At 40.0% G+C, this 15,832-nt stretch overlaps 1 protein-coding gene across 2 annotated transcripts in view; it reads right to left on the bottom strand.

Annotated features, from left to right (window-relative positions):
* Window positions 1-453: 453 nt before the first annotated feature.
* RERG (RAS like estrogen regulated growth inhibitor) overlaps window positions 454-15,832 on the bottom strand; it is a 108,355-nt gene continuing 92,976 nt past the window's right edge. For both annotated transcript variants that reach the window (XM_057427957.1, XM_057427958.1), the window contains exons 4-5: window positions 5,047-5,120; window positions 454-4,351 (exon numbers count right to left, since the gene is read on the bottom strand). In XM_057427957.1, the coding sequence (XP_057283940.1) occupies window positions 3,944-4,351; window positions 5,047-5,120 (482 nt within the window). In that variant the 3' untranslated portion in view covers window positions 454-3,943. The remainder of the gene's footprint in view (window positions 4,352-5,046; window positions 5,121-15,832) is intronic.

Below are 15,832 nucleotides of genomic sequence, written 5' to 3'. Positions count from 1 at the left end.
CTCTACAGTCTAAAGACACTGATATTGTGGGGGATAGTGTCAAATGCCTTGCACAAGGCATGGTTCCAGTTGTCTCTGTCCAAATTGCTGGCATAAATCTCTTAGACCACTTAGCCCAGGATTTTACCTGGCAGGGCAGAGTTTGGGTGGTGGGTTTCACTGAGATAATTCAATAACCCTGGTGCTGTAGCATTTTTTGATCAGTTAGTAAAGACATTTGGTTCTATGCTTCACTGTAGATGCCGCCTGAGCTCTCAATTCCAGATTCAGCAACCAAATATGTTTAAATAAACTGATCCAAATGCTGAAGTGCTTACTCAGGCAAAAATCACTGTTTTCCTTAGATAAAGACTAATAAAAACTGAATTGGGACTTCAGAAACTGGCCCCTTAAAAGCTGGAAGACAACACTTCAGAGAAAACTAATGGAAGATCAATGCATCAGAGACAAGAGACAACTTTTTTTTTTATTTTTATTTTTTCTTATATATTATCTACAAGCACAAGCTTTCATATTTTTAATGTAAAAATGCATACAGATCATTATATATATAAAAATCAACTAGCCTCATAGCAAACTGCCAGATCCAACTATCCCCAGTTTTGGGGACAACTTGTCTGGATCCAGGTGCAAACCCAGTGGTTGATCTTCACTTCCGTCTGTGGTTGCACCAAACCCCCAGATACGAAGATTCTCAAAGTTCTAGGGAAGTCTTGCTTCCTGATCCAGGTCTTGCAGCACGATCATGACTAACTCTTCATCAATTGAAGATAAATATTTAGAAACTTCATAAATGACAATCAACTTGTTGTACGTAACAAGTATCCATTTCACCTTTCCTCCCCCGTTTTGTTTACTGTCCTTCGCATCCTCTCTCCACTGAAATGATAGTGGACAGAGGAGAAGAATTTAATGTTAGTGTCATATATGTACATTTAAATAGCAGCAGTAGAAACAGAATTTAAACTGTTGATGTCTGCTGCAGAAAGGCTACTGAATGTAGGTTCATGTTGCCTTTGGCCTTTTCAATGCTTGGGCACTTTTGGGTTCAGTTTAGACATTATAGAAATATGACACATTTCTAGTATAGCCAAAAATACATTGCATCATTGTGAGCAATAGTAAATCAGATTGCTTTTAATAGTATGTAGTATGTACCAGCAGATTATAATATACTATATTATAACAGGCTTGACAAGGAGCCCATTGCACCCAAGATTAAAAAAAAAAAAAAATCAATTAAATAAAGAAATTTGTGTTTTTGTGGGAGGGAAGGTCACAAAATTGCAGTCTACTTTTTGACCAAGTATTTATCTTGTTTGGCAGTTTCCAAATTCAGTCTTTGTAAAGGAATGTTACTATTTTTATTAGAGGTTCTTTATGTAACAAGTCATGTTTGCAGAGTGGAACATTTTCTTTCACCAGGATCTTGTAATTTCTCCATACAAACATCATAAAAGAAAAAATAATTTGCTGGGATTCTTTTGGAAAGTATTAGGGCCTTAACTTAGCTTCTCCTTCCTTTCAACTCTCATAATATGAATATGATGAATTTATTTTCTCTTGTCGTTCATACCTTGCCATTTTGTGTTTTTAAATGCAGCTCAGCTCTGAAGCCCAAGAAAGGTTTTCAGATACAAGAACTGCTGAAGTTCTCTTAGAGAGGAATACACCAATTGCTTAGCACACCAACATAAAGACTTTCTTCTCAGCTATGTTGCCATGGGATTTCAGGTAAGGACTTTGTCTACTTCAGATTCATGCAACAGCACTGATTTGAAAGATAACAGAATGACTCGGTGCCTCAGCTTGCAAACCCTCACTCTGGCTCCTAATGTTGTAAGATACACATTTGCAAGTTCAGACCTTTAGCTAATGACTATTCGTGCATGAACAGGCACTACCCTTTCTTTAGCACTTGTATTGATTCTGCATTACTAATAGGACTAAAATTGGCAAAATCTCTCTCTCCTCTCCCCCACCCCAAAAGTTAAAAGATATGACAAATAGTTTGGGAACAGTTGTGTCAGAGTTCTTCCCAGAAGTACATGGTGAAGTTTCCACTGCAGTGCATCTAGTTGATGTATGCTGACATACCTGAGTATGAGGACCAAAATATAGACATGGATTCCAGGGGAGTGAAATGAGTTTTCACTATCTAGAATAGGGGAAACAGAGAAAATAAACAACAGCAAAAATAAAATATATGTCTGAATGTGATGTACTTTGATGCTGGTTGGGTAAAAGAAAATGTTTTCAGAAATTACTTTGGTAAAGTATCTTTAAGATAATATTTTTGAAAAAAAGCCCTGACTTGGGACTTTTCTCTGTCGACAGGGATGTAAGTGCTTGATTCTCCAGGCTACCACTTATATGGCTACCTGTAACTGTATAAAGTGCTATCCAACCAGATATCCTCACTCTTCTACAGGTGTGGTTGATAGCCTTTTGGTCTTACTTCCTCACAGAGGCAAATAACCATTTAAAGTACAAAACAGAGGAGAATAAAGCTGTAAGCAGTTCCTAAAAGCGGGCTGTTCCTCAGAGGAGAATGCTACTAATAATCCCATTTGTCATCCCAACCTTTGGCTGTGGTTTTACATGATGACAGTCTGAGCTGCACACCATGCTGCCTGAAGGGATGCAACACAGCTGGTGGGAGATCAGCACAATCTGAATGAAAATCTTCCATTCTTGGTTCTTGCATCTCTTAAAATACAGTTAACAACCAAGTAGACAGGAGGCAAAACTTAACAGCTGGCTTAAATGAGATGCAGGAGAGAGAAGAAGGGAGAGTAAAAACCGGACACTTTTTACCCCAGGCACTAAAATCTGATAAAATGCACTTTCACTTCAGTGTGCCAGATAAAAGTCACAAAAAACCCTGTGCTGGTTTAAACCATAGAGTGCTTCAAGCAACATCTGAAAGTTTAAACAGCTGGGAATTATGGCCTTCTGATATGGTAGAGGTCATTCACATCTGATTTACATTTGGGCTTAGACTTTAAATTCTTCCCTTCCCAAGGATTCAATTCTGCAGTACAAAATAGAGTAAACTGAAGTAAGACCAAAACAAAATTGTAAACAAAAGCTAAAATCTACCCATAACTAAATCAAGAGTAATATGGTCATTTTTTTAGTTTGATTTCCCAACACATACACTCCCATTTCCCCAAGTACAGCACTGCACTTTGAGGGGGAAATGCTGAAATGCCACTGGACTAGCTGATTATTTCTTTATGAATTCTGCAATTTCAGAGGATCTGGAAAAGCAGCTGAACTTCAGCTCTATTGAAATGTGTGTCTTGCTGGCTGAACACTCCATGAAATAGACCTTTCCTCTATTCTTTGCATACTCTGAGAAGAACATCAGCACTCATAGATTTGACAAAAATAACAACAAGGAAAGACAGTTTGGAGTAAAAGCACACAATGCATCAATTTAGAGCTGGTGAAAGCTGTCAGATAAACTTTCTGGTACCACACAGCAGCCTTTACATGTATTCAGTCCTTGAGAACACCCGTTGTGACGGTTGTTGATCAACTGAGGGCTGAATCTTACTCTCCAATGGCTACTGAGCAGCTGGCTGGCTGGAAATGATTAGGCACTACAGACTTGCAGGGGATTGGAGCCAGCCTTGTAGAAGCAGAAGACGCTCTGTCAGTGCCAATCCCCACAATCATCTTGTCCTTTGGAGTTTTTTTTGTTTGTTTGTTTTTCTTTTCCCACATTAGCCAGAAGCAGTGTGGCTAAATACATTTCAAACCAGGAAAAAAGTCTGACCCTGTGTTACTCAAAAAAGTGGTGTGGTTTGTCTTTTTTTTTTATTTTTTTTTTTAATTGCAAAGCTTTGACCATTTTAATTAAATGTGTTCTGCTTGACTCATCCCTACTCCAAGCTAGTATGCTCTACAATGCTTCTCTGGCTTAGTACAGCTCTTTTTAGCTGCTGATTTTGGTAAGCATCTTATTAATTGCCTGCTTGACGTGGGTGGTGGAGCTCCGTCTCCGAGTCTTGCCCTGGACCATCTTTCGACGCCGTACCTCACGACAGAGCTCATAGAAGGCCTCCATAATGTTGCCCTCTCCTGTGCAAGCAGAGCACTCATAAAAAGCACATGCTAGTTCTGTGGCCAGCTTTTCACCTTCCTCTGTGCTGACCTGCCTGGAGTGATCCAAATCTGCTTTGTTCCCCACCAGGATCAGTGTGACATTTTTTGGCTTTTTAACTTCATCCAACAAGTTCTTGAGTGGCAGCACCTCCTCAAAGCTGCCTCTGTCCGTGATGTCATAAACCAGCACAAAGCCTTCACCCCATCGCACATGTCCTTCTTTCTGAATAGCATCCTCCTGTTTTGAAAAGACAGATACCAGCCTTAGGAATTTGATTTATGAAGAACACACCAAGCCTGCAGACCAATGTTGGTCCTCCAAAGCCTACAAAGCCATGTACACCTGCTTTACTTTATGCACATCATCTTTTTTATCATGTAGTGTAGGAGAACTACTCTACCAAGGTGTCATGGGCTGCCTGTTGACAGGCTGGAAGCAGGCAATTGGAAGAGGGTCTCTGCTGAATGATACCCAACACACAAACTGTATAGGCCAGAGCAGTGTGAGCACCTGCCATGTTTTGAAATGAAGGGGAGACCTGGCTATGACAAAACTGCTCTTCACTTTGATGGGAATCACTGACTGATGCTGTCAAGCCTCATCACTTGACTGTAGAAATAGACTGTGCATAATAATAACAATACATTGTTGGGTTGACCCTGAATCACGAAATGAGAACAAAATTATTTTAATCCCAGAGTACACCCTGACTTGTTTGCTCTTCTAGTGTTTGAAAACGAAGCAGGGTCCCTTGCAGACGGGTCTGGATCCAGCATTCTGAGTGCAGCAGCAAGCCGATGGTGGTGGAGGGGGGAGACTGCTCAGAAACAAATCTCTGACCCCAGAAGTGAAGCACATCTGCCACCCACCACCGCACTCCCCTTCCCTGCTGTCTATCGAAGCCCAGGTATTGGATAATAGCACCCACACACCTGACCAGCTGTATCTAGTATCTCCATGGAAACCACTTCATCGTCAATGGTAGCTTGGTGACGATATGTAGACTCTAAAATAAGAACACATTTTGTGAAACATTTTAAAAGGTGGTTTTGGGTTTTTTTTATCTTCTTTACAGCTACCCCAGCACAAGACCTGAAATGTGACATATAGTTTCACTAAACTAAATATTAGAGACAGTCATTCTGGAGTAAGTCGTCCTTTCTATAACTGTGACTCTTTTACCCCCCTCCATATGGCAAAACTTTTTTCTTCCTACATTTTACACCTTCAGAAGGTTGTGCCTGTGGATGCTTCACTTTGTGCCCAACAAAAGGAAAGAATTTCCTGCAGCAAAGAGCTCTGGAAGACTGCAGCCCATTTTCCATGTTTGTTGATAGGGAAGGCTGCCACCTATGAAACATAACTACCACTACTCTCAAAGTATCCAGCTCAACAGCCTGTCAATGCATAGCTTGAAGTCTCAAGATCAAAACCAGTATGGTTGCAGAACAGGGAACCTAACCACTAAGTCAAGCCTTATACTGTGATAAAATTACAGACCAGTTAGCTATTTTAGGAATGTCTCTGAAACATGCTGAATTCATCACATTCCCCTCTTCTAGCAAGGGCTCAAGCAGTGATTTCCCTCTCTATGATTTATAAGGATAACCAGTGGGCATTAAGCATTCACACTATGCTACAGAAAAAAAAGGAACATATTTACTGTGTCCCATGTTCTGGAACCAGACAACTAATCAGAAAGCTAATGACAAAAGGACTTCTTTTATCTTAATGAACTGATAAGTTAAATTTGATAGCATTTGACCTAAAACCTGGAAAATTATTTGTGCTAACAGTGGGATTTATTACTGTTGCTAGCTCACAGATGTCCTGTATCACAAGGCAAATGCGTATGCTGTAAAATTGTGGCCAATGACTATGACTGCTTTGCATTGTCAGAGACACAATTCTTTTATTTGGTGCAAATCTCCTCGAAGGGTATCTTTAAGGAAACACATTTCTTTAATTTGAACTTCTGAAAGGGCTCATGTTTGGTGAATGCTTTTTTCATTATGTACTTATCACTTCTTGATGATCATGAATGTTTCAATGCTGTCAGTGCTGCGAACAACTCTCTTCCCAAACCAAAAATATCTCTTCCCTCCTGTGCCACCTTAATTGCTTTAAGTAGCACAGCTGCCTCTAGTAGGGACAAATGGTCAATTTAGTTAGGCAGATGGCAAGCAATCTTGCTGTAGGGTTTCAAGCAGTGAAGACTAGTTTATAAAGGCTGCAAATACCCCTTCTGTTTAGTGTTACAAAGCTGTTGAAGGAGATGGAGTCATACCTTTGTGATCCTGGGGCTATACCTACATGGCAGAGTAAGATACATGTAAATGGACAATAGGACAAGGGGTAATGGGTTAAAACTTAAACAGGGGAAGTTTAGATTGGATATAAGGAGGAAATTCTTTCCTGTTAGGGTGGTGGGGCACTGGAATAGGTTGCCCACGGAGGTTGTGAATGCTCCATCCCTGGCAGTGTTCAAGACCAGGTTGGACAAAGCCTTGGGTGAGATGGTTTAGTGTGAGGTGTCCCTGCCCATGGCAGGGGGGTTGGAACTTGATGATCTTAAGGTCCTTTCCAACCCTATCTATTCTATGATTCTAAATCTCAGTGGTATGTCTTATTCCACCCTTCTGTTCACCCTCCTGGCTCCAGTAACTTCCTCAGGGGAATGCAGGAAGGGCAGGAACACTAGTTTGGTGTGGAAGTTGTAGTGATGCACCTTCAACAATTTATTTTAGCTCCCTCTGCAGCACCCCATGTCCAAGGTGATTTAGGAACTTACGGTTTGTTTCTTCTGGGGGAAGAGCGCTGTGAAAAGAGATGGCCCTCTGCCTGAGTAATGTGATATTAGCTCCTTACTTGTTTAGGCCTTGCAATGCTTAAATGCTTTCGGCCATCTGGCCCTGCTTGACAAGTAGGTGTTGAGAACTGGTCCACACAACTTGAGAAAGTGCCCATCCAACCATGTCTGCTGTGTATCTGTGAAATGTCCTTAGAGTGCAGTAGGCCATATGGCCCTCCCCATGAAATGGGAGACTAAATCCCAAGGAGTAGACTTGAGCTTGCTGCAGAAGAGCAGCATGATTCTTAAATGGTACTTGAGTTCTCAATAAAAGGACTCTGGCACTTCATGGTGCAAGTTTAATTCCCCTTGACCACTCACACTGGGATGGAATTTGATCCTGGAGGAGTAGCACTTATTTTGGTCAGGTTAGTGTAAATAAATCTTAGTAAATGTGTGTCTGTTCTTGTGCTTTGGAATGTGTGGTAGCTGGGTGAATTTTAATGAGTGTAAAACAGCTGGATGTTTAAATCATTTAGTGGTGTAATCACAGACATGGCTTCTCCTTCAGGAGTGCAGAAATGTGAAGAAACTGATTGTCCTGTAAGTTATGAGCCCTGAAGTTGTGATTTCTGGTCCGTTCACATCAATATCATGGTACTATAAAAATGCACTGCCTTGCTTTGGGATTTATTAATATTATTTTATCGTTTTCCCTGTGGCACTTTATTTTTTTGTTTGTTTTTTAGACATGCAGCTAGAGAGAAACTAGATGACCTGAGATACCTGCTGGATCCCTAATTGAAGCCATTGATAACATAGGTGTCTATGTCTCAGCTAAGCACCTAGTTTCCTATTAGAGTTGATAAAGTGAAATAGATGCTGGGTATAGTTTGTCTGATCTCCCTCCTGGGATAAAATTGCACGTCAAAAGCACTTAGAAGTCTAAAATTGGCCAGATGAATCCAGGCTGTAAATGCCTTATGCTTTTATCATCATGTCAAGTAGAAAAAGCAAAGTGTAGCACTTTACCAGTGGCTCCCAAGATGACTGTAAGCAACTTTCTGAGCTTCAGACTGTCATTTGCATCAGGTGATACCTATACATTACATTTATATGTATATGGCTAAAACCCCATAGTTAGAAAGGAAACCACAGAGTAGTATTTTGTTCTTCAAACTCAGTGTCAAAACTTCTAGCCTCAAAGCAGAGTTAGGGAGGTGCTGCTGCTGACTTGAGCATAGTGTACCTGGTGTGCTGCGAGTGCTATGGAAATAGCCACATTTGGTGGAATAGCCACATCTGCTTCAATGTAAGGAAATCTGTCCCATTCTTGTTAGTTTCAGTGTATGCTATGCTTCTAGTAATATTCCAAATAACAAGATCAAAGGTGCTGGTAAGTGTGGCTTTGAAAGTTGATGCCAGATTTCAGGGTTCCACTTGGTTATAAAGCTGCAATCCCCCAGCATTCTTGCTGTGTGAAGCACTCTTGGTTCTCACAGTCCTTTTGTTTGAAACATTGAAGTTTATTCCAGGAAGCTTTAGAGCTGGTTTGGTTTTAAGCCTATAATATACTGCCACAATCATTCATTACTAGGAACTGGATAAAATTTTCAAATTACCACAGCTGTTGAATAATATGGAAACAATGATCTTCATTTATTTAATTATTTATTGGGGGCGATTAAATTAAAAAATCCTTGGGCTCTGTGTTGATAATCATGTTACGAATCTTCCTATTCTGAGCAATACATTTAAAAAAAAAAAAAAGGAAAAATTACTAAACTTACATAAAGAAAACTTTGAAGCCCATAATTCATAATCTGCCCATGGATATGATATTCAGTCACAGCTTGACCACATCACATCATTGTGCTATGCTTATTATGACATATTTAATAAAGTTTTTGCCTATCAGACTTAACTGGTTATTTACCAAACCTATTTGTGGGGGACTATTCTGATCTCTTGAATATAACTGTTCCAGAAGATTATATTTTTTAGAAAAAAAACTAGTATCTGAAAAGTAACTAGTTCTTGGTTTGTATTTGCAGTGATACAGAAAGCTGTACTGATGTAAAAAGCTGTTTTCAGTACTTGTTTATTTTGAACAGGCAGTATGTATCGGGGATATCGGGGTATGTCACAGCTCTGTGAGGCAAAGGTTTGCATTGGAAAGGTTTACTGCTTTTAGGAAAACACTTGTAGGAGTAGGTAGATCAGCCATGATGGAACAATGACATACACCATTTTACAGGTAAATTGAAGTATCAGCCTGGCCTCTCTTGTTTTCCTTTAAGTAGAGGGACAGTAACTTTGCTTCCATTCGTTCATTTTTGTCAAGAAAGGGTAATAAAACAAGGAAATAGAAAAATGCTCTAAGGAACTTTGGTCTCATGGTGGCTTTCAGCCAGCTGGATCTGAGAACTGCAAGTGACCTAGAGAAAGAGCTTTTGTGTAATAATTATAGCTGAGTTTCTAGGCCAAAAGGATTCAGCTAATAGGCATGAACTTCTAAGTCATAGTTAAAATCTTGTTGGATGGCAGTGGATCAGTATGCTTAAAAGACTAAAATTTATCATAATTATTTCTGGTTAAAGGTTCCTGTTGTTTGTTTGGTTTTGTTTTTTTTAAATAAATTTTGTGCTCACTTGGACTCCCCCAGTCCTTTACATCCACCAGGATGGCACCTGTCTATCACATTTGAGAACAGCACATTTGACAGCCCGCTGGGAAAACATTTACCTTCATTACTAACTCTGGTGCTGTTTGATATGTTCTCCTGAGACTTCCTTGAGCTTGCCTCTGAGAAGTCTATCCCCTTGCTGCATTTCCTTGCTGTGTCAGGAACTTTTCACCTTTTAGAAAGCCCTGCAAGTTGAATATATGTTCCTGACTCAAAGTCTCTCCTGCCTTCTTCCTTCCCCCATCCCAGCTCTTCTCAAAATTCAGCTAAATGTATTTTTCTTGCTTCCATCTGCCTGCTACTTACTCCATCCATTATTTATCTTACAGGAAGGTTTTTATTTTGCAACTATCAGTGGTTTTTACAGTAAGCACAGTACTGCCTTTGTGTATTTAGAATGCATTTCTAATGCTTATGCAGTGTATCCCCACGTGTTTATTAACTGATACTGCAGGCCCAAACATAAGCTTAGTTGGGTTATTTATTAGTAATACCATCAAATGATATGCCATGTATTGTACTGCCATCATTATTAGCATGGGTAAAAGTTATCAAAATAAAACTCTGATAGCTCTGATAACTGGACTTGGACTCTTCAATGTTGTGTTTCTGCATGCGGAACCCCAAGAGTCAGGACATACCGAAGGAAAAGTTCCAGGAGATTGTACAGTATCTGTAATGTGGTTTATATGTATGACTGTCATACTGCACAAACATTCATGTCAAGCTACAAATTTCAACCAAAATGTATATGAAAGAAGAAGGCATTTGTTTGCAGTGATAGCTAATTCAACTCTTAAGGACTTCATGTGCAGCTTGCTCTTGTGAATGCTGTTTTTGGAATAGACAGGTGATGTGCAAAGATCTATAAAATTTTCATATTGGTATGAAAGGGTCTGTTGTATCCCCAGAACTTGCTTTTTAGGTAGAACGTGTGGGAGATATAAAGCTAGCCTACAGAAAAGCATTTTTTTCTTGATGTGTTGATATTTTCAATAAATAACATTTTTGCCCTCTAATAGAAATCCCAGAATACTTGTCGTGTTACAACTCCTTTCCTATAGGTTCTGTCCTTCCCCAGCTTTTACTGAGATAGGCAGAGAAAATGTACATATACCTGGGAACCATATTCATTAAGGCACCCTAAAACAAATCCAACAAAGCCAGAACAGTGCTAACTAGCAGGGAATAAGCTTGAAGGCTTTAACTGGTTTTGGTGGTGTGTGGGTTTGTTTCATTTATTTTTAATTCATTTTCTGATTTAACTTTCTCAGCAGCATTAAGCAGAGGCATTAGCTCCTGGTGGGAATTATGTCTGTGACAAGTTTGTCTAAAGCCATGTTCTGCTGCACCTCTTTGCTTGATTGTGGCAAGAAGCCTTTGCTAGTGAAGCTGTGAGTTTCAGCTTATTTCTGCCAATAAAAACAAAAACTAACCAGTAAGACTTTTCTCGCACCTAAAAGAAGCAAAACAAAAGCCCGCTCTCCTGGAGGTGCAAAAGCAAGCACTGGAAACTTCTGCTCATCTGGAGAATATTTCAAAATATGATGAGCAAGAAAAGCAGGGGCAAAATATTTTGCAGCTGTAGCTACAGCAAGAACAGTCACTACCATTCCTGATTTTTGCTGTCAAGCTACTGTAAAAAGGCAATATTTTTATTACTGGCATCAGGAATATCTTCATCTTGAGACTCGTATGAAAGAAAACAAACCACACTTTCAGATAACTGTTTCCCATGTTATTTTAAGCATCTTCCTCTGCTGCTCTCAATTATAATTTCATCATTTCAAGTCTTTGTTGAGCATTTTAGAAGCCAGTGTTAGGGGTTTAAGGTGCTCTAGGCTATGCCACTCCATTTCCTTACAAACACCTCAGAAATCAGGAATACTTTCATGGCTCTTTGCTGTAATACAGTCAATATAAATTCCTACTGCTGAGGAGTATAATAAAAACTTTATAATGTATTAAATATATATCCAGGTAAGTAATATTTTTGTTTTGAAATAGGGGAAAGACAGAAGCCCAGGAAGATGCATACCTGGGAAGGCACAATCTGGACTACTGAGGACTGAATCCCTTAAGCACTGAGGCAAAAGGAGTGAGTAATTTTGCTAATAAAAATTGAGGGTACTAATAGGTAGAGTCTGGCCTGAAAATAAGGCCGTTTTCCAGCAATTTATGAAGTGTCTACACATTTGTCATAGTACTCTCCGAAACACAGGTTGGCAGCCATTCCTCCTAGTCCCAAATGGTTGGTTACAATTACATCTCACTTTGGCTGAGAGCCCACACTGGACCACATATATTATTCCTAGCTTGTGTTTGGATAAGCTGTAGTTGTCAGCATGGGTGTTCAGATGAAATATGCAGAAGGTGAAGTTCTGCGAGACGATGACAGAACTCTCTCCTGTTTTGCTCACTATGGAAAATGGTTATTTTTAATCATGAACATGTGGATGATCTGGTCTGTAGCTCTGGGTAGGCTTCAGTATCCTGTTCTACAGCAGGAGGAAAAGAGGGCTGGGAGAGAAGGCTTCCCCCTGGGGCTGCTGGCCTGTCAACCTTTATACCCTAAGGCTGAAGGGACCATAAGTTAATGATTTATTAATGCTTATTTTAGTATGGCCTTCTTTGTTAAAAGTTCTGTTTGGTGTCTGGGCAGTTTCTCTCTCAGCTGTGCTGCTGGGTGTGAGTATTTTTATGGTAGAGGCAGGCAGCAAACCTGCAGGAGTGTTAAGACAAACTTGCTGAGTGAGCCACAAGTCAAGAAAACTAGCAATCCACAGATGTGTTTCTTCAACTTGTGATCTGCAGCAGGGAAAGCATTCCTGGGGACAAAGAGTTTGTATTCAGCTGGTATTCCAGCTGTCCAGACAATGTGTTAGCTGAATAAACCAGAGAGCAAAGACAGTCTGAGAACTATATTTGGACCTGAGGACCTGAGCTCTTTTTTGTGGCTGCGCTGGCACAAAATTAGCCCAGAAAGATAGTTCTTGGATCTTCTCTTGTTAGGGTAAATTATTCTTAGTGAGGTCTTTGCTCTCACTGCTGTTTCTGGTTATCAATCAGTTTGAGGGAGGCTAGTTTAGATATACTCCCACTCTGCTTTGTTGTTTATGTTGTTTGTATAGATCTGTATTTATCAGGTGCAGAGAAGTCACTCATGCTAGCAATATTTGCTAGTGTTGTGATGTTAATTACATTATGCATGGTATGTTTAAACTTTTCATGTAGTCACTGAACGATGCCATTTTGCTAACAGAATCCCCAGCTACAGATGTGGTTATATAGGCAAAACTAATGTAATAATAATCTTCCTTGCAACAAGCTTTCTAATAGGAAAAGTCTTCTTGCCAATGTAATCAATGTCTTCATGAGTAATTTCTGCTGTTCTTGCCACAGCAGTGAAATTTTTAAGTCTTGAGCTGGTTTATAGGAGATGAAGTTCTCTGTCATGAGATCATTTGGGGCACTAACAGAGGTATCTGTTTCCCTCTCTCAAGTGCTTGTTTACCTTGTTTGCCTTTCTGCAGCCCTTTGGCTGTTTCATGTTATGCTGGAGAAGAACAGTGCTGTCACAGGTCTTTCATAATCAGGCTAGAGACAGCAATTTGTAGTATCTTGCCTCCTATCTTTGCCGTACTGATATCCACACATTTTACCCATGTTTGGTGGTGTCTTATGGTCTGTCTGTACACTGCATTAGATAGGACTTTTACAGAAACATCAATTCTCTTTTTTTCCCCCCTCCCAGTAAAAGAAGAGCGAACAAAACCTGAGTGACTTAAAGAAATGGTGACACGGAAGAAATCATCTTCTAAAATGTCACTATTAATCTAGTAGCTCTAGCTAAATTAGAATTTTTAAGACTCATGTTTCTGTATGGTTACCTCTGCTCCTTCAAAGTAATGAATAGTCTTTTCTCTATCCTATTCAAATTAAATAAACTCCTACACTTTCTGTTTTTCTTTGCCTTTGTAGACAGGCCAGTCTGCCATGCACTGTTCTGCTGATTATCTACTCAGAGACAGTTTTTCTTTCAGAGGATTAACAAAGTCACATGAAATATGTGAACAGCTAGAGAAAGACATCTAGGCATAGCACAAGAAAGCCAAGTGACTTTTAGAAAGGTCAGCAAAAATATTATTTCCTCGGCTGATATTATTTTATATGTAAACTTCTATTTAAAATTCAGTCTTTGGAGAAATGCTTGGTGATTCTGTGCACCTTTGATATGTGAGTCTTAACTCTATGTGTACCAGTTACTTAAAGGATTTACAACTCTTCTAGGAGATGAAAGGTTTTATAAGTAAGAAGCAGAGAGGCAACAGTCACAGAATCACACAAGAACTGAATAACCTGGCTCCTGCACTTCCTTGGGGGCTTATTGTGTTTTTTTGTGACAAAAATAGATATTCTAAGTCCCTGCACCTCAAAGCACCCAATTCTTCCAACTGTACATAAAAATTCTAATTTGGAACAAATGACACAACCTAGTTCATAACCCCAAAACCAACTTTGGATATCTCAGCTGTTTCTAGGTAAATGAATTGTTCTGATTATGACAGAACAATGAATGTGTTCTTGGAGAAATGCTAAAGAGCACCCACTTGGCCATAGCTATGATGATTCTTTTTCTCTCATTGTGTAATCCAGGAGATTCTCCCTATGTGCCATGGCTCATGGAGGCAAGCAATTTGTAATTTGCATAACCATTCTATGATTTGTAAGTACTCTGCAGGCCATCAGCGCTGTCTGTCTACTGCTGTGATGACTCTTTGGGCTTAGTCCTCAATAGATTTACCAGTTCCCTTGCTGACTTACTGTGATTGAGCATCTCCAATTTTAAAACCAATTGAGTATCACCTGTTTGATGGAAAATCACAATATCTCTCCATCTCTGAGGTCACGTGAAGGCACCCTAAATTCTGGACACTGCCACTAGCTCATGGGGGAAATTGCTAGATCCAGACTGTTACTACTATTTGCTGGCACTGAGGAGAGCAACTATTCACAGCAGCCTTGAAAATCGTGGTGTAAAGCCCTGGGTCACTGAGGTCCATGGGAGTCTTGTGTTCAGGCTTTCACCCACAGAGGGCAGGTGGCCAAATAAAGGTCTTTCTTTGCACCTCTACCCTGAAACTCATCCCCTTAGAGTAGGTCCATCTGTGAGACAGTGCTTGCTGGAAGGTATTACCGTTTACACGCTTACGGTTTTCTGGCAGCAGTAAGGTGGTTAAGCCCTGAGGCTGCAGGCTGCAAGCTCTCCCCAAGCCAAGCCACCTTGGTGGCAAGCAAACTGTCAGCCTGCTGCCATCCTGCTTCCAGCAAGCGTTGCTGAAACTGAACATAGGAATGCTTGTTTTCTTGCTGCTTCTATAAATCTCTTAATAGAGCCAAACTGAAATACAGCACAGATTTCCAGTTCTATATTAAATATCCTGTAGACGCTTATGTTTGTGAAGTGCTTTTAGGCTGTGGCTTAAGTGGTACCCTAACTAGACCAAGTGTTCTCAGGCCTCCAAACATCACACTGAATTTGCTTATTAATTTCCAAGTCGCGTTCTATTTAAAAACATATAAACATTAACTAATTTTGGTGAAATCCATGTGGTAACCCAATCCCCCTTCTCAGTACATATTTAATGAGCTAAAGAAGACTAGATTAATGCTGAATTTGTATATTTACAAAAACTGCATGTATTTTTCCAGTGTGCAGTTCCAGCCTATTTATACATTTTGCTGGACCTCCAAGTCTGCTGCGCACATATGAATGAAATAATTGTGTGGTTCATTATAGATAAATATGGAAAGTAGAAAGTCAGTCACCTTGATAATGGCAGGTAACCACTTAGCTTTTTCAAACAACCAAACAGCCAAACAGAGAAAACACGCCAAGATGGTGACAGTGACTTGCCAGATCAACAGAAATGATGGAGAAGTCAAGGCTCCCCAGAAAATGACCTTTGCTGTAGTTGTTACCCCTTGGCTGAGAACAGTAAAATAAGCAGCACAGTGTTCTTCACTTTTTGTGAAGATGCAGCTGTCTGGCCAGTGCTTGCACAAATTCAGCATCGTGCACTGAAGTGGCAGAGCTGCAAAGCCCTGACTTCAGCAGCAGCCCCATATGCCAAAGCTTGCAAGATTAGTGCTCCTCCCAGCAGAAAATGTTACTTTGTGGTTTGTAATTTGGCTCCTGGAGATATAGCAGTATATCCAGATGCTGCTAAAAATATGGTCC

This window comes from Pezoporus wallicus, unplaced genomic scaffold (assembly GCF_028554395.1).
Source record: "Pezoporus wallicus isolate ANWC-B61680 ecotype Strahan unplaced genomic scaffold, APGP_CSIRO_Pwel_v1 contig_2908, whole genome shotgun sequence".
NCBI lineage: Eukaryota > Metazoa > Chordata > Aves > Psittaciformes > Psittacidae > Pezoporus > Pezoporus wallicus.
Note: the sequence above shows the minus strand (reverse complement) of the source record. Positions and strands in the feature narration are given on the sequence as shown.